Here is an 18,334-nt window from a genome sequence, read left to right on the forward strand (position 1 = left end):
ATAGATAATGCACCACTCGTTAGAGTTCGTACAACACGTTCTTCCAGCCGTAGTTTAATTATTAAATAAATAAATAAAGAACGAGATAATAAATGGTTTCCTGGAACGTTCGAAGAAAACGATCTATCATCGCATCGTTCCACAAGACCGACGTCAAACAACTGTTTCCAATTTACGGCAGAGATTATTAAAATAAAAGCGAATGGCGGAAACGAAGTTCGCAGATAGTTGATGCGATTCCAAAGATCGGCCTTTCCGTAAGCAGCGTGCGAATTCATAACGACGTTGTAATTTGCATAGCTGAGCCTCGAAAAAAAACTCGTTAGAAAGAAATCACTGCTCCGTGGAGCATTGGAATGCCGATCGTTGCCCGGTTTAACGATCCCGGAGCAGATGCAGCGCGAAAATGTAACTGTTCGACTCGGAGAGAGACAAAGAGAGGGAGAGAGAGAAAGAGAGAGAGAGAGAGAGAGAGTAATGGACGGTGAATTATAGAGAGGATGAAATAATAAGTAATTAATAGTAATAATAATTCAAGGTCCTAATAGAAAAGTAATTGTAAAGTGAGAAATAAGAGAGAGAGGGGGGGCGGGGGGAGGGACAGAAGAAAAAATATACAAAGTGGGAAATAGACTGAGATAGAGAGAATTATACAGATTAGAAATAGAGTGGGTGAGAGAGAGCGAGAGGAGAAGGAAAAAAAAGCGAATTGTCAGAAAAAGATTAAGACTAGTATGACAAAGAGACAACAAATGGAATATAAGAAGCAACGCAAATCAATTTTTCTTTAAAATAATGATGGTCGAAACAAGCAGTCGGCTTGCGTCCCACCTTTTGCAGATTCCGCATTTCGAGCGGGCGAGCCGGAGGACAGGCGAGCGTATAAACTGTTTTTTACGAGGAGCGATCTAGAGATCGCGACGCGCGATCGCCGGATCCAACAGCGAACATCGCGGAATTATGTGTTCTGCGTTCCGCGCGACCGGTTCGTTACGCGAGTCCGCTTTTCCGATTCAACCGCCGGTTCCCGCGACTTTTTGGACCAGCCATTCTCGGATACCAGAGCAATTCAACGAAACAAATCTTGTTCTGCTGGTTGCGATTTCATAGATCAGCGATTTAAATGTACGGATTCAATCAGGCTCTCAAAGAATTTCATTAATAGGCCAGGTGATTGCGCAGGTGTTTGGCTCAGACCTTGCCGCTGATTACAGTGGCTCTAGAAAGTTTCGCACGCGCTCCGATTTTTGATAAATTGCATTGTAGTCTGCCGTTGATTTATGCGGATTCGGAAGCCACCGCGTTAATTTAGACGTTCGAGACGTCGCTTCCTTATGTAAAATTCAGTCGTCACTTTTCGAATGGTACGATTTTTTTTAAACTGATCTAAATTGACTTGCATTTTGCTATAAATGTTAGAGGAACCAATTCGCGCCACTGAATGTACTTCTTTTTTAATTTTACTGTTACTGTAACGAAAATTTGATAAATGCACTTAGTACTTCTTGGTAACCTATATACATGCTCAGAATTTCGTCGAAATCGATTAATCTTAAGACGAGCTATAAACATTTAAAGATTGCGAAAATCACAGTTTTCATAGATTTTCAACGGCAAAACAGATGATTTTACACTAATTTACAACTAACATTTTACACTAAATTACAACTAACATTTTACACTGATCAACATTTACAGAAAATGTCAAACAAACGTGATAATGTAAAAATTGTTTTAGTAAAGTGTTTTCAATGGTGCCTTAGAGTCGCCGCTCGAGCGCAAAGGGTTAATTCATCAACCATCGCTGAGACGTGCCAAATGAAAGATCAATGGATCAATTACTTGGTAAAATGAGCAATGTAATCGGACATTTAATCGGGCAAAATGTTACGACCAGTGCGAGGATGCCAGGGTCAACGAATTCACCGCGCTAGAACGGAACGAATGAACGAACAAAGAGGGTGAAACGAACGGAAATCGTTTTGTTCCCACGTTTCACGCCGGGTATCGCATTCTCACACTCGCGCGAAAGATTTTCTGCGCAAGAAAACCGTCTGCCGCCATTTCTGAGCGATTCACTTGGCGACGATGCAACAGCGACGTTAACGAACGCTCTCCCGCCGCCGCTCGCCGACTCCAACAGGAAACGTGTTCCCTTCGCGGTCGGTGCAAGGACAGAATATTCATTTGAAGAATTTTTTGTTTATTATAGAACCCTCTTGTACAATATAAATAAGTGAGAAAATAACAACTGAACTCATCAAATTAGGATTACATATAATAAAATTTAATAAAAGTCAATAAAATGTAATAAAATTTAATTGGAGCGTCCTCCGTTCGATTGTTCATGCTGCAACCTGAAAAACTCCCCGTTTAAATTGTTCCGCATCTTTACGAAATTGCATTAACACTTCATTATTTAAAACGTTTCCTCCCTTTTTCTTTCATAATTTTGCAAACTAGTTAGAACAGTCAGGAAACACTACAATTGTTTTTACGTACCGTTAAAATATTGCTGTTCCTTAAATCCGTACTATAAGTATACATAATAGTATACTATATTATACTATACATAATAAGTATAATTAACAGGTTTGTCGCCGCGTCACTCATATTTAGGTGACAGGTATGCTTCTGTGTGTGAGCCGTCACCCAAATATGGGTGACGCTCTTCTTGTCCATATTAAATGGGGTTTTATTTATTTTATTTATTCAATTACGATCTCTTTCAATTATATTGTTCTTCAATATCTTGTATTTACCACATCTTTCAATTGTATCGGTATTTCAATTACATACATAATTAGAAATTGAATTAACTCAAAGGTTTGTATTACCTAATGAAATTATAATGTGATTAAATTACGTAATTGAGTTACAATGTAATGAAATTATGCGAATGAATTACACGACCCATTACAAATATGACATATTCGCACGCAGCGTAAAGATTTGTTAGTTCCGAATTGTATCTGCAGTATCCTTTGCTGGCTGTTGCAGGTGAGACGCAAGATGGCGGCGAGTTGAGGCCCGCGGCACCAGGTAACGACTCGGCGAGGATGGGACGCTCGTTTTCGAGGGAAGGTCACGAGCAGGCGCAGTAAGAGGGCGGCAGAAATGGCTAGGTGGAAATGGGTCCTGCCGATCCTCGCGTCCTTGTGGGCCCTGAGCGACGCCTACCTGGCAGTGCTGTCTTCCAGCACGCCGTCTGGCACCGTGGTGTTCGAGGCCGGCGTGCCCCAATTGGGCGGTCGCCGGAAATACGAGGTCTCCAACGAACGAACCGCCTGGTTTGCCAGGAAGCTCCTCAAAGTGCACCCGCACAACGGTCGCGTCACCTTGGCGCGACCTTTGAGCTGCGATGGTCTCCAGTATCCAAGGGTCTTCACCTTCTACGTGGATTCGACGAGCTCTAGATTGGGCAGGCCGACGATCGACTATTACAGTTTACCTTTGAGGATATTGATCACCGGATGCGGCGGCGAGAACCGGGATCTAGCTGCGACCAGAGGATGGATGGCGGAGACGCTGGCATCCTATGCTATGCCCAGCGCCGACAGGTGAGTCAACCGACGTTTTACTGAGCTTGCACGATGCCAAAATTCAATTGATTCTCCTTTGCGTTCACTTCCCCGCAGAACTTCGAAATCCAGGGTATTGGTAAGCTAGAGGGCTAGTGGTGCCGGTTACTGTGGGCTGATCAATTATTAGGTCGAGTCATAAGTAACATCAGTCTTTTTATCATACATTTATTATGCTCTCATTGAATAACAAAATCATATTAATTTATTAGGTATGTCCCTCTCCCACCTGCTTGGCAGTTTATCAATTCCTTCCTTGTAAAACGTGGTTGGTTTGGACTGGGAGAAGTTTTCGACAGCCTGCCTGACTTGCTCCTCAGAATTCAAGGTTTTTCCACTCAAAAAGTTTTGTCAATGATCAGAAACGGTGGTAGTCTGTCGGGGCAAGATTCGGGGAGTAAGGTGGATGTGATAAAACAAACTATCCAAACTCGAGAATTTTTTCTTGAATCACCCTTGCTGTATATGGTCGCGCATTGTCGTGTAACGACGTTTATGCGATCGACGAATGCAGGAGTAAGCGACAAAGTAATGCAATTGATTTCTAATTTGTAATTCATATCATCAAAATGGCAACTAGATGAATTACAAAGTAATGTAATTCAACTGCATTGCGATTTATAATTCATATCACCAGATTGGTAGCTAGATAAATTACAAAGTAATTCAATTATATTATAATTCGTAATTCATATGCTTTACTCAATTGTATTATTAGTTGTTACAGTAAACGATTAAAGTGACAGTGTAGATATACAATACACTAAGAATATACAATAGTTATTCACGCAATAACTATGGTTACTTGTAGTATATAGTTTACATTTATAGTTTGATTAAAGGATTTATCGGCGATAAATTAAGTCATTGCAAACTGGGTGGGTAGACAGTGACCTTAACATATTGAAATAAAATTGATTCGCCTTTAAGTTGTCTATCTCAGCCCACAACAAACATAATTTACCTGCAACGATCGCTCGAACTAACTGCCCTCCCATGGCGATCGATGTCTCATTCCGATATTGCCGGATGATTAGCATGAAACGGTCGTCAAAAGTCAGTTACCATTGCCGTTGCCATAACCTACATAACCTTGCCATTGCCATGACATACGAGCGCGCGACAATCGTCGCCCCAAGATACTCTAACCGCCGGTGGTCTAGGCAGCAGCTGATAAGATTGTTATTCTGGGTGAACAGGTTTACCGAGGTCTGCCTACGGACGTCGCAGTTGGTGGCAGCTTTGCGGGATTTCCTGCCTCAAACGGCCTTGAAGGAGTGCGAGACACGATGGGGTGGCGTGGCAGACCCCAGGTTCCTGATCGAGGGTGCGGCAGGCGACCTGGTCTCGGCTTCGGAGCAGTGCTTGGTGGATCCACTGTGGAAAATCTCGGTGTCGATGAACCTTCGTTGCGGCATGGAGTCGCGGTTGACGGACGCCGAGCATCGTTTGAAGATCGTGTTCCACCATAGGCAGCTGGACGACACGGATTTGGGTCGACGCGTGAGGCGAGAGCTAAAGAACCAGTCGCCTTACTTCGAGCAGCCCTTGTACACGGGCGCGGTGGAGGAGGAGAAGGAGCCTGGCGTTTATGTCACCTCTGTAAGAGCTAGGGACCCTGAAGGGGGTACCGTTAGATACTCGATGAGCTCTCTCTTGGACGCCAGGTCGCAGTCGCTGCTGTTCCTTGACCCTGTTACCGGCAGGTAAGAACTGGAACCAATTTAATTCGCATCCAGGTTTACCGATAGTTGACTCGCCGTCTTCTTGCAGGGTCACCACAAGGGCAAGGCTGGACAGGGAGAGCGTGGACGTTCACTATTTCCGTGTGCTGGCTATGGACGACTCGTTTCCACCGAGGACAGGAACCACAACCCTGCAAGTCAACGTGCTGGACGCCAACGATCACGCTCCGAGCTTCGAATGGCGAGAGTACGACGCGACAATCAGAGAAAGTGTGCCTGTGGGGTCCACAGTGGTCACAGTGAAGGCAACGGATCAGGATGCTGGCAGAAACGCAGAGGTGGAGTACTCTATTTTGTCGACCACCAGCGGGAACGGTGTTCCAAACGAAGACGATGCTCTTACGTTTCGAATAGACTCTAGGTCGGGGGTGGTAACCACTCGCACACCCCTAGATAGAGAGAAAACCGAGGCCTACACGGTCCTTCTCAGCGTTTCTGATCAGGCTACACCACCCTCCGCTAGGAAAACAGCAAATGCGACTTTGGTGGTCCGTGTTTTGGACGATAATGATAATTATCCTCAATTTACTGAAAGAACTTACTCTGTGTGGATACCGGAGGATCTTGATTACACTGCCAACCCTGTGATAGCTCGCATAAGAGCCACGGACGCCGATGCCGGCAGTAATGCCGCTGTTAGATACGCGATCATCGGCGGGAACACGCAAAACACTTTTTCCATCGACTCCATGAGCGGCGACGTGGCTCTGGTTAAATCTCTCGACTACGAGTCGACCAGGAGCTATAAGATCGTCATTAGAGCTCAGGATGGAGGCTCTCCTGCCAGGTCGAATACGACACAGCTGCTGGTCCATGTGAAGGATGTTAACGATAATGCGCCTAGGTTTTATACCAGTCATTTTCAAGAGTCCGTGTCCGAGAATGTGCCTGTTGGATACTCGATGCTGAGGATACAGGCTTACGACGCTGACGAGGGCGCCAATGCACAGATAAAGTACACTATAGGGGCCAGGGATTTTTCTGGCGCCTCCACGGAGAATTTCCCTATCACCGTGAATAGCGAGAGCGGCTGGATCTATACGACAAAGCAGCTTGACCGGGAACAATGTTCTAGGTAGCCTTTATTAACAATATTCTGAATGATAAGTGGACTAAAGATCTCTACGCAAAATAAAAATTGTTTACCGAAATTGTAAGACATAGGAACCTAACAAGCTTTTATCATTCTTCAATAATTTCAAGCCTTAGCACTCGAGTGGCGTCTCTGAGGCGCCAATAAAAATCGTTATATCATTTCCAAACTAATTTTGACATTATTAAAGACCCTTCTATTTAAAAGATTGTTAAAAGCATAACAGTTTCATGATTCACTAGACTCAAATACATGTTCATAAATTGTACCAAGTTATATAAAATGGAAATGCAGCTGATTGAAACCAGCTATTTTAGATCTAGGCTTAAAATGGCATGGAGTGCAAAGGGTTCATTCAATATTTTCAGTTCCTTTGAACCCTTCGCGCTCGACGCCATCTTAACTCTAAAACCAAAATAATTTTGGTTGACCTGCAGTATTCCCATTTTATCTGACTTATTAGTGAAATTCATGTATATAAAACTGAGTTGGTATAATATAATAGTTACACTTGCAACAGATCCTTAAAAGTAAAGAAATTTGTATATAACAAAGAACAAATGCATAAATGCGATAATAAATCCGCAGTGTAATAATAAGTGTTGAAGACTGTATAATTTGCAATTGTATTTGATTATTTCATGATCCTTGCAGATACCAGTTCACTGTCATAGCAGCGGACTCGGGTGAAGTGCCAAAGACAGCGAGCGCCAGCGTGATAATCTCAGTGACAGACGTCAACGACAACGACCCTTACTTCGACCCCAAGAACTACGAAGCTGTCGTGTCAGAGGACGATCCACCGGGAACTCCGGTTACATCCGTTACAGCAACGGACCCTGACGAGGACGCTAGGATCCACTACGAAATTACCGCAGGCAACACTAGAGGTCGTTTCTCTATAGCATCTCAGAACGGTCGCGGGTTGATCACGGTGGCCCAACCGTTGGATTACAAACAGGAGAAGAGATTCGTGCTTACCGTCACGGCCTCCGACAGCGGAGGAAGGACAGACACGGCCCTGGTTTACGTCAACATCTCGGACGCCAATAATTTCTCACCCGTATTCGAGAACGCGCCCTATTCTGTCTCCGTGTTCGAAGACGCCCCTATTGGTACGACTGTTTTGGTTGTCAGCGCTACCGATTCAGATGTGGGGAAGAACGCTCAGGTCACCTATAGCTTGGACACTGACAGTGGCAGCCAAGGAGCTTCGGAGTTCACCATCAACCCTCAAACGGGAGCCATCACCACCACTAAACCGCTCGATCGCGAATTAGTTCCAGCTTATTTGCTGACTGTAACTGCCAGAGACGGGGGTGTTCCTCCCCTCTCCGACACCACCGACGTGGAGATATCAGTGACCGACGTGAATGACAACGCCCCGGCCTTCGAAGCCCCTCAGTATCAAGGATCCATTCCGGAAGACGTTCTGGTGGGCACCAGCGTCCTCAGGGTATCCGCCACTGATGCGGATACGGATCTCAATGGGAGGGTGAGTGTCTCCCAGGAGCTTTGTTCCGCGTGGCTTCTTTGTTCTCGAGTAACCTCTGTAATATGCTGCGTCTCGAGTGGCTCTGAAGTGCAGAGAGGGCGATGAAGAGGGCGATGACGTTGCTGCTTTATAATTCATGAAGAATGTTTTGTTGCTTTGTGAACTTTCTGACGCCGTGGCTTATTAAAATTGATGCTTGCACAGCGCTGTTAATTGTTTGGCCCTTTTAAGATTAACGACTCTAATGTACAAACTACTTCATCTGAAATGGGTTCAAGATTGTCAACTAACAATGCCATTCTTTTCGTCAGGTTCGATACGCTCTGGAAGACGACGGCGACGGAGCCTTCGCGGTGGACTCGACCACTGGTATAATTCGCACGGCGAAACCGTTAGACAGAGAATCCGTCGCAAGATACACCTTAAAAGCAGTAGCCATGGATAGAGGTTCCCCATCTCTATCTTCGGTAGTGCCAGTGATCATCAAGATCGAGGATGTGAACGACTCTCCACCTGCCTTTGAGAACGATAAAATAGTCCTGTACATTGCGGAGAATTCCCCGATTGGTTCAACCGTTGGCGAGATCTACGCCCACGACCCTGACGAGGGTCCAAATGCAGTTGTTCAGTACTCTATAATTGGCGGAGAAGACTCAAACAGATTTGCTCTGAATGTGAGACCAGGCGCCGATCGCGCAGAACTTATCACTCTCGAAGAACTAGACTACGAATCTTCCAACAAGAAGTTTGAGCTAGTGGTGCGAGCAGCTTCGCCACCGTTAAGGTCGGACGCCCTGGTTCAAATTATGGTGACCGATGTGAACGACAACGCGCCGGTTTTGAAGGACTTTCAGATCATCTTCAACAACTTCAAAGACTTCTTTCCCACCACCCCCATAGGCAAAATTCCCGCAGTGGACGCGGATATCACGGACAAGCTGACCTACACCATCTTAGCCGGCAACAATGCAAACCTAATAGATTTGAATCGCACCACAGGCGAAATTAGACTGTCTCCACAACTCAATACGAACGTTCCCCGCGTAGCGACCATGGAGGTTTCCGTCACGGACGGCATTAACGAGATTAAGGCCACCATGATGCTTTCCGTGAGATTGATCACCGATAAAATGCTTCTAAACTCGATCACCGTAAGATTGGACGATATGACGGCGGAGGCTTTCCTCAGCCCCTTGTTGGGCTACTATTTGGATGGTTTAGCAGCGATTATTCCCTGCCCGAGGGAGAATATATTCCTCTTTAGTATTCAAGAGGACGCTAACGTCGACCGGAAGATCTTGAATGTAAGCTTCTCTGCACGCCGAGTAGAGCCGGGAGTCACGGACGAGTTCTATAGTCCACAGTTCCTTCAGGAACGCGTGTACTTGAACAGAGGCATCCTGGCGAGGCTGGCTACCGTCACCGTGCTGCCGTTTGACGACAATCTTTGCGTCAGGGAACCCTGCTTGAACTTCGAGGAATGTTTAACTGTTCTAAAGTTCGGCAATGCTTCTGGCTTCGCCAGCAGCGATACCGTGCTCTTCAGGCCGATTTATCCGGTGACGACGTTCGCATGTCGGTGTGCTATGGGCTTTACCGGAAGCAAAGAATCCTATCTATGCGACACGGAAGTTAATCTTTGCTACTCAAACCCTTGCATCAATGGCGGGACGTGCTATCGGAAGGAGGGCGGGTACGCTTGTTCCTGTAGCCCCGAGTATGCGGGCGCCAACTGCGAGATCTCGCTAGATCAGGATTCGTGTTCACCCGGGGTGTGTAAAGGTGGCTCCCAGTGCATCGCTAAGGTCACAGGAGGCTTCACTTGCGAAGGATGTCCGGTTACAACTTTGGAGAGCGTGACACCGCTTTGCGAGCTCAAAGCTCGCAGCTTCGGACCTTCCACTTTCCTTACTTTCGCTTCTCTTCGACAGAGACACCGACTCCACATCCGACTCAGGTTTGTTGTCAGTGCTAGGCATTAATACTTACATTTGGGTATTTATTCAGTGCTAATCCTAAAATCGCTTACAGGTTTGCCACCGAGGCTCCAAATGGACTGCTCCTCTACAATGGCCGCTACAACGACAAACACGATTTCATTGCGCTGGAAATCGTGGACTCCGAAATCCAGTTCAGTTTCTCACTGGGAGACAACATTACAAGAGCGGCAGCCAGCATACCTGGCGGGATATCCGATGGCCAGTGGCACGAAGTAGAAGTTTCCTACATCAACAAAACCGTGACACTGTCCTTGGACAACTGTGACGTCGCTCTGGCGCTAGAATACGGTGATCGCCTCGGATCGAAGTGGTCTTGTGCCGGCAGAAGCGTGCGGGTGCTCGAAGACCGCTGCAGCATTGTTACAGAGACCTGCCACAGATTCCTAGACCTCACAGGACCTCTACAACTCGGTGGCTTGCCCGCTATACCGTCCAGCTTCCCGATCACAAATAAGGACTTTGTCGGCTGTATCAGCGACCTGTTTATTGATCACACTTTCATTGATCTGAACTCGTTCGTCGCTGACAATGGCACCAATCCAGGCTGCCCCGAGAAAGCGTCGTTCTGTTCTTCTGCCCCTTGCAAGAACAACGGCAAGTGCAGGGAGATTTGGTCAGGCTTCGTCTGTGACTGCGAGGAGAATTTCGCGGGTCCTACTTGTGCCGACGAAGTGGGCAAACCATGGAGGTTTCACGGTGTCGGGATGCTGAGTTTTAATCCTCTGCTAAGACCCATCCAACTGCCCTGGCTCACAGCTCTCAGCCTGAGGACCAGGGCCAAGCAGGCTTTTGTAATGAACGTGCAAATTGGTCAAAACAGTTCGGTTTTGTTAGAGATCCGAGAAGAGAAGCTGGTAGCTCTGCTGGATGGTACAGATATCATTCAAACATGGAACAACGTGGCGGACGGCGAGTGGCACAGGATAGAGATTGTTTGGCAGAGTGGTCAGGTGTCCTTGGACATCGACTATCGCAACAGGCCTATGTCTTCAGCGTTGCCCGCCAAATTGCAGGGACTTTATGTAGGCAGGATCTTGGTCGGGGGACCCGAGCAGTCTATGATCACCGATTTGCCGTTCTACGACGGCTGTCTCCAGGACATTCGCATCGGCACTAATCAGAGCGTCCTACTGAGACCGACGGTGCAGGAGAACGTTGCCACTGGCTGCAGTTCTGAGGAGGAGTGTAACCTCGACTGCCCCGAAGCTTCAATTTGCGAGGCGAAATGGAAAGCCAGCGAGTGCGTCTGTGCTGTTGGAAGAGTGGGTCGAGATTGCAAGCGAGTCTGTGACTTAAAACCCTGCAACAACACCGGCACCTGCATCGAGGATCACCACTCTCGCAGGTTCTAAATTTAATATGTACTTATTTATTGTAAAATAATAAATATGTAATATACCTTGTAATATACCTCATTTTTTCTCTGCTCGTAGGGGATACAGGTGCGAATGCAACTCCTCGGAATATTCAGGGGAGTACTGTGAGATCAAGGCTGATCAACCCTGTCCTGCAACCTGGTGGGGCTCACCTGTCTGCGGACCCTGCCGCTGCGACGAGTCCAGAGGCTACGATCCAGCCTGCAACAAAACTACCGGCGAATGTTATTGCAAGGAAAATCACTATCAACCCTCTGGCAAGAAGGAGTGCATTCCCTGCGATTGTTATGCTACAGGCAGCTTTGGTCCTCGCTGTGATACTGAGACTGGCCAATGCAGATGTCGAATTGGAGTGATTGGGAGATCCTGTACTGCTTGTCCTAATCCTTATGCCGAGGTCACCCTAAGAGGCTGTGAAGTGGTGTACGATGGATGCCCCAGATCTTATGCCGACGGTCTATGGTGGCCCAGGACCAAGTTTGGCATGACTGCAATTGAAGACTGTCCTGGCAGTGCCGAAGGAAAGACATCTAGGTCCTGCGATGATGCGTTAGGAGGCTGGCAGGAACCGGATCTTTTTAACTGCACCTCCGAAGCCTTCATCGAGCAGAGATATCAGTTGACTGCACTGGAGACAAAGGATCTCACGTTGAACACCTACGTGGCCGTCAAAGTCGCCAAAGACGTTCATCGGGCAGTGAACATGACCAAAAATATGTATGGGGCAGACTTGTTGATCGCAGAGTCCCTGCTGGTTATGTTGCTGAAGTACGAAGAGAGTCTTGTGGGACTGAATTTGACTCACAGCCAGGATAAGGATTACGTTGTCCACTTGGTGGGAATTACCAGCGGCATCTTGATGGCCAAGTATGTGGAAAAGTGGGACAGTATCGAGGATTTTAACGGGGACACACCTGACAAGGTTTTGGAAGCCATGGCGAAGTACCTGAAGACCTTGACTGCTTCACAGCATGATACCTTTACTAATCCATTCGAGGTCGTTGACTCTAACGTTGGTGAGTTCCGTTCAAGATGATCGTCCTCTGGATTGTATTATTAATATTTTTCTAACGTAATCATTCTGCTTCTCAGTACTGGGTCTGGACGTGGTGACCTCGGAGAGCTTGTTCGGCTATGAGACAGCCGAGTACAAAGAAGATCCATCGGCATCCACTGCTAGGCCATCGGAAGCTGATCAGAAAGTTATCTTGCCAGACACGTCCGCGTTTTTGTCGTCCCCCGCGCATTTCGGCCCTTCTATTTCATTCCCAAAGTACAACAACTACATGGCGGACCCGAACAGATTCGACCCTCACTCGAAGATACGAGTGCCACTCGGCGTTCTGGGGATCAAGCCTTTGGCACAGGGAGAATTGAACGTGAAGAACAGTTTGGTTAATCGGAAGGCTGTACTCAGTTATGTGCAATATAAACAATTAGGGGCCCTTTTGCCCCAAAGGTAATCTATTTAAATGGTCTACAAGAATCGAATGAAAAGAAAAACTTATTGTAATACTTCCGTATAAATCTTCCTACAGATTTGACGATTCAGTGGCTGTCAGATGGGGTGTCGAAGTAGCTGTTGGCTCGCCAGTTATAACAGTATCCGTGTTAGTTCCCACGGACGATGGCTATGAATCCGTGACCGGTATACCTCTGCAGACACCGGTGCAAATCAGTCTGTGGCTCAGCGAGAAGGACGATTTCAAAACCAGAACCAATCCACAGTGTGTGCACTGGAGCACAGCGAGAGGGTAAAACACTCACGTGTTCTAATAGCAGATCGTGATAACGTTCGCGATAACTTATTAATTTGAATTTCTTTGAAAATCTTCAGGGCCGGCGAATGGAGCCGATTGGGCTGCACAACGGAAGTGGAGGACGACTCTCTCTCATTCGGCACGATCGTGAACTGCTCCTGTCTGCAATTATCCACTTTTGCGATACTAACCGACGTTCTCGACCTGGAGTACGTCCCTGAACCGTCCCTATTGGAGGACGTGACCAGTTACAGTGCATTCATGCTCGCGTTGCCTTTGCTACTGTCTGCCTTGCTCATTCTATCTCTAATAAGAGGCGGCGGCACTAACTCGAACAGCATCCACAAGAATCTAGTGATGTGCGTATTCTTCGCCGAGGTGCTGTACTTGATAGCGCTCAAGGCCAGGAGTCCTTTAGTCTCTAATGAGTTCCCGTGCAAACTCACGGCGATCGGTCTACACTATGCCTGGTTAAGCACGTTCTCTTGGACTCTAGTAGATTCCATTCATTTGTATCGTATGCTCACTGAAATGAGAGATGTCAACCATGGACAGATGAGGTTTTATTACACCATGGGATATGGCGCACCCGCCATCATCGTAGGACTGACGATTGGTGTCAGGGCTGACCAGTATGGAAACTTTTACTTGTACGTAAACCCGTTTGACACTATTTTCATTATAACAAAGCAGAGATGGACATTTCGAATAAATTCATCGCATCACATTATATTCAAGAAATATTTCGAATATATTCTCCAAGTATTTGCTAAAGTAATGTAATGAATAGGCAAACAGTCCTTTTATCGTATTTAGTAGATTTCGACCACAATTTTATTTGAAGCATTTATGCGAAATATTTTTCGAATATAATGCTATTCGAAGAATTTATTCTAATAAAATTTTATTCGAACATTGCCCAGCTCTGTAATACATTATACTAGGGTACATTATAATTTAGTATAGTACAGAATAATGCAGTATAATAGAATACAATTTAATATAATAGTAGGATATAGTACAATACAATATTTCGATATTAAAACTGTCTTCTTTTCCGCAGCTGCTGGCTATCAATTTACGAGACTGTAATTTGGTCCCTAATCGGTCCAGTCTGCCTGGCAGTATTCGTCAACTTCTGTATCCTCGTGATGTCCATAAGGGCAGCTTTCACCTTGAAGGAACACATCATGGGCTTCGGGAACTTGAGGACGTTATTATGGCTATCAGTAGCCTCGCTGCCTTTGCTCGGATCCACGTGGACTCTGACAGTGCTGAACGCGTCCGAAAATTCTCCATCTCTGTCTTACTTGCTTAGTATAGCTGTCGTGGTTCACGCTGCCTTCAGTTTGATCGGCTACTGTTTCATTAACGGTAGAGTGCGGCGAAATTTGTACTTGAGCTTCCTGAGATGCATTGGGAAGAAAACACCTTTACTGGAGGGAAGTATGGGGAACGGAAGTAGCAGCCAGAATGTAAACGGCCACTCGGTGTGTAAACAAGAAACGCATTTTAAGTTAGTAGTCTGTAGCAGGTTTTCGAACTCCTGATAACATTTTAGCGGTCTGCGATGGCGTATTCGTCAACATACAGCGGTGCCGAATCAGTATGCCGGAGGGTTCATGTGGGAGTTTCAACGAGTAGTACAACTTCACGAAGTACAAATAAGACTGGGTCCAGTCCTTACCGTAGCGACACTCATTTAAGACACACATCCACGTCCACAAGTAATTATAATAGCGATAGGGACCCGTACATGTCGTCCAGAAGTCATCGGTCGGCTCTGCATGCCAGACAAGGTACCGTACCATTCCCTTAAACTATCAATTAGAACGAGCCTCCTTTATTGATCAGAATAAACTTTAGATCCGCCGGAAACACGAAATCAACGTCGCGACTCAGAGTCAGATTCGGATGGATCGCAAGCAGAAGGTGGAGGAGGTAGGAGCTTGGACCTCGCGAGTTCCCATAGCTCCGATGAAGAGGACGTGACCTCGAGGTCGCACAGGACAATGGGAGTCTCAACGCAGCAGCCAGTTACGCACAGTTACCTGCCCAACATCCACACGAATCCCGCAGAACACTTGAACATACTTTGCTCAAACACAGAGCTCTTCCCAAATATTAAACCCATTTACGCGCCTAGATGGAGCTCCCAGCTGCCGGAAGCATACTTGTCGTCAAACGGTGAGTGTCCTTTGGCGCTGAACTTGTGAACGACCTGTTACCATTGCATTAACAATTATAGTGATCGATGTGCGCGGCAGTCAGTGGTCGGGAGGCACCATCTCCGACAACGAAATGGCTTCGAACAAGACCTCCAGTCCAAATCCGCTGCCTTACCCTGAAATAAACTCACCCCAGAAGAGCCAACCGGACGAGAATTACTCAGAAGGCGAGGAGAAGCTCCACCACATTGGCGAGAAGTATCTGTTCCCCTACACGGCTGAGGAGGACCATACGGTCTCGCCGACGCCGTACATGCTGCCCATAGCTTCCCGTATCCTCGCGTCCAGCATGAGCCATCACTCGCAGAACTCGAACCACGAGAACTTGAGCGGTTCGGAGAGATACGGCAGCCTGAAGCGCGGGCAGAGCTTGCACGGGTCTCAGCACGACAATCTCAGTGGGTCGGAGAGGTATGGCAGTTTGAAACGGGGGAAGATCGCTCCCTCAGCGTTGGAGGATGCGCCGGAATATATTCTACCCATGAGCGGTAGAATATTGTCCAGTTCGCTGACCCATGATCTACAGCACAGCAACGAACTCGCTGCGCTCAGACAGCAGCAGCAGCAACAGCAATATGAGCAAACAATCACTGAGACCGAGTAAGTCCGCTGACAAAAGTATCTTAAAGGGGACAACCGTTTAGCAGGAGTTACCCTCTTAATCTTTTCGCTGCGAACGGTGACTATAGTCGTCCAACGTCTGCGGTAGCGTATTCGCGGGCAAAGTCATCGCAGCGAAAAGGTTAACGATGAAGTGTTTCCTCTATAACGACGCGTCATTTGTGAGATCACGAGACATTCGATGAATTTCTATGTAATTATGTCTCCAAGTGGGACGACGTTACAGGGGGTGCGTAAAAGAGAGATTTGTTTGAGACTTGTTTGAAAGAACTATTAGAAATTCAGTGTCCCTAACTTTGCTTCTCTGTAATTCACGCTTCCTCTGGATAATGAAAATGATTAGCGAAGAGGTAAGCGTTTCCAGTATCGCTATCATGTTTTCGTTGTTGTAATGTTCTTGAAAAATTCCATTTAATGTTGGTTCGCTGTGTTCGGCGATTTCATGAGATCTGTGGTGTTTCAGGAAGGATACTAATGCGGAAACGTCAGTGTGACGGGGCTCCGTGCTACAAACACCGTACAAAGTAATATAACGTACTATTAGCGTAAAATTGAAATTAGCATATATATATATATATATATAAATATATATATAAATAATTCTTGGAGCCGTTAATACTCCAAGGTATATTTTAAGAGCGGCCATGACTGTACTTACGAAATTAGCCATATCGATTAGGATGTATGTGTGAGTGCCTGTTCGTATCTATATACATACGCTTGTCGATATTCCGTTTCGTGTGATCTTAAGCTCCGAATTTCATGGGGCGACTCTTCCGTAAAGGCACGGAAGATTACTGATGATCTCTAGTTCATTTTCATTACTCGTTGTAATTAATTTCGCTCATTTACTTTATCTGTTTCTCTCTCCCTCTCTGTTTCTAGTACTTTAAACTCTTGACTCAGTATTGTGCAATGTATACATTCCACTTCCATTTTACACTTTAGATTCTATTATCTCCATTCTTTCAACTTTCTCTCTCTCTTCTTTTTTTTTTTATACGAAGAAAACGATTTTTTTACGATGTTTTTATACATGCCATGGAAGAAGCGTACAATCGTGCGGCGCACTTTTCATAGTTTTGTATATATTTATACGAAAAGAATGTGACAAAATACATAATTTATATATATCCTTCCATTCGGTCGCGATTCCATACTGTTCCCGTTGGTTCGACGTGGGTGGTGGTGATGGGACGCTGCGGAGACGATTTCTCGATGACCAGGTCGGTCTCGTTGATAAAAATTACCTTTATTCTCATCGAAAATATAAATAAATTACAAAATATATATAGTTAGGTTAAGGTTCGGAAGATCGTCGTCTTTAACGTAAAGTCAGTGTACTATTCGCGTGAACGTCGAGACTACTTGACGGGTGTTTCCGGTTTAATTGACTGGAACCATCCGCGAATGTCAAACCACGTTTCCGTCTGAACGTCGCTGGTCCGAGAAAGGCGAAATGATAATTGCTTTAAAGCCGATGGTAAGTCAGCCGAATATTCAAGTTCATACAAAGTCGGTGAACTATGAGTAATGTACAATGAAGTAATTGAGGGAACCTTGAAAAAGCTTCTCCGTTAGACACTATAAATGGCTCCGGGATAGTCTTGACCGTTTGTAAAAAAGAAAGCATCTGAACACGGGTTCTGTGCACGTTCCGACCTATTACGTTAAGAAATTTGATAGATCGGATCCGGCGAGAACAGTTGCCTCAGAATATGCATTGAATTATTTAAAAAACAGTTTATCTAGTGGAAACGTGGCCTCAGGGTCGTCAACGGCGTCTCAATACTCAATACCAATTTTCTACCAAGGTACATATTATACACAGATGAGTGTGATCCATGTCGAATTACATGCTTTCAAGAGATTTTTTCTTTTTTTTTTTATCTTCGTTTCGATTATTATAGGATTCTCTTACGTGTAGAATAAACGAATATGAATGATGTGCAAATGTCAGAGACCTGGCTCTGCAAATCCAATAGAATGAGGCATCAGCCGCGTGAGAACCCTCGAAGCTGTTCCTGATCAGACGTGAACTATCTACGATTCTACGATCGGATCTGCTCGACTGTGGCACGCACACATCACGAATTAACCGCGCTAAAGGACTAGGAGATTCATCGTTGCTACACTGTGCTCTCCGTGTCGGAAGCCACGGATAACGTCTGCAACTTTGGCACCGAGTAATTCTCGGAATGGCCGTGCGACTGTGAGCGGCTGGACACTCGTTCCAAAGTAGAAGGCGCCGACGGTGTGTCTTGGTGTGCCTTGGGTGGTATCGGAGGTGGACTAACCTAAAAATTACCGTTCGTATTACGTATTTCACGTGCAAATCCGCAGTCTATTATAAAGTATAAAGGTCAACGTCTTTTAGCACGACGGTAACTAAAAGAAGACATGTGTGAAGACAGTCCCGAGTGTTGACGTAATTA

General features: G+C 45.9%; 2 protein-coding genes across 6 annotated transcripts in view; one reads left to right on the top strand and one right to left on the bottom strand.

Annotated features, from left to right (window-relative positions):
• Nucleotides 1-3,117: 3,117 nt before the first annotated feature.
• Stan (protocadherin-like wing polarity protein stan) lies at nt 3,118-16,776 on the top strand. The gene is made up of 15 exons (XM_078194817.1): nt 3,118-3,560; nt 4,781-5,287; nt 5,355-6,401; nt 7,074-7,914; nt 8,226-9,871; nt 9,946-11,259; nt 11,348-12,306; nt 12,383-12,749; nt 12,829-13,044; nt 13,128-13,700; nt 14,114-14,540; nt 14,612-14,849; nt 14,917-15,237; nt 15,299-15,878; nt 16,363-16,776. Exons 1-15 carry the CDS (start codon nt 3,118-3,120, stop codon nt 16,391-16,393), a joined length of 9,510 nt encoding a protein of 3,169 aa, XP_078050943.1. The 3' UTR covers nt 16,394-16,776.
• Nucleotides 16,777-17,024: 248 nt separating this feature from the next.
• The window catches only part of Spg (dedicator of cytokinesis spg), a 135,477-nt gene continuing 134,167 nt past the window's right edge, over nt 17,025-18,334 (bottom strand). For 3 of the 5 annotated variants that reach the window (XM_078194822.1, XM_078194821.1, XM_078194818.1), the window contains exon 17: nt 17,025-18,196. In XM_078194822.1, coding sequence (XP_078050948.1) covers nt 18,029-18,196 — 168 coding nt within the window. In that variant the 3' untranslated portion in view covers nt 17,025-18,028. The remainder of the gene's footprint in view (nt 18,197-18,334) is intronic. The other 2 variants (XM_078194823.1, XM_078194820.1) reach the window with 1 other exon arrangement.

Source organism: Augochlora pura, chromosome 11, assembly GCF_028453695.1.
Source record: "Augochlora pura isolate Apur16 chromosome 11, APUR_v2.2.1, whole genome shotgun sequence".
In the NCBI taxonomy this organism is placed as follows: Eukaryota; Metazoa; Arthropoda; class Insecta; order Hymenoptera; family Halictidae; genus Augochlora; species Augochlora pura.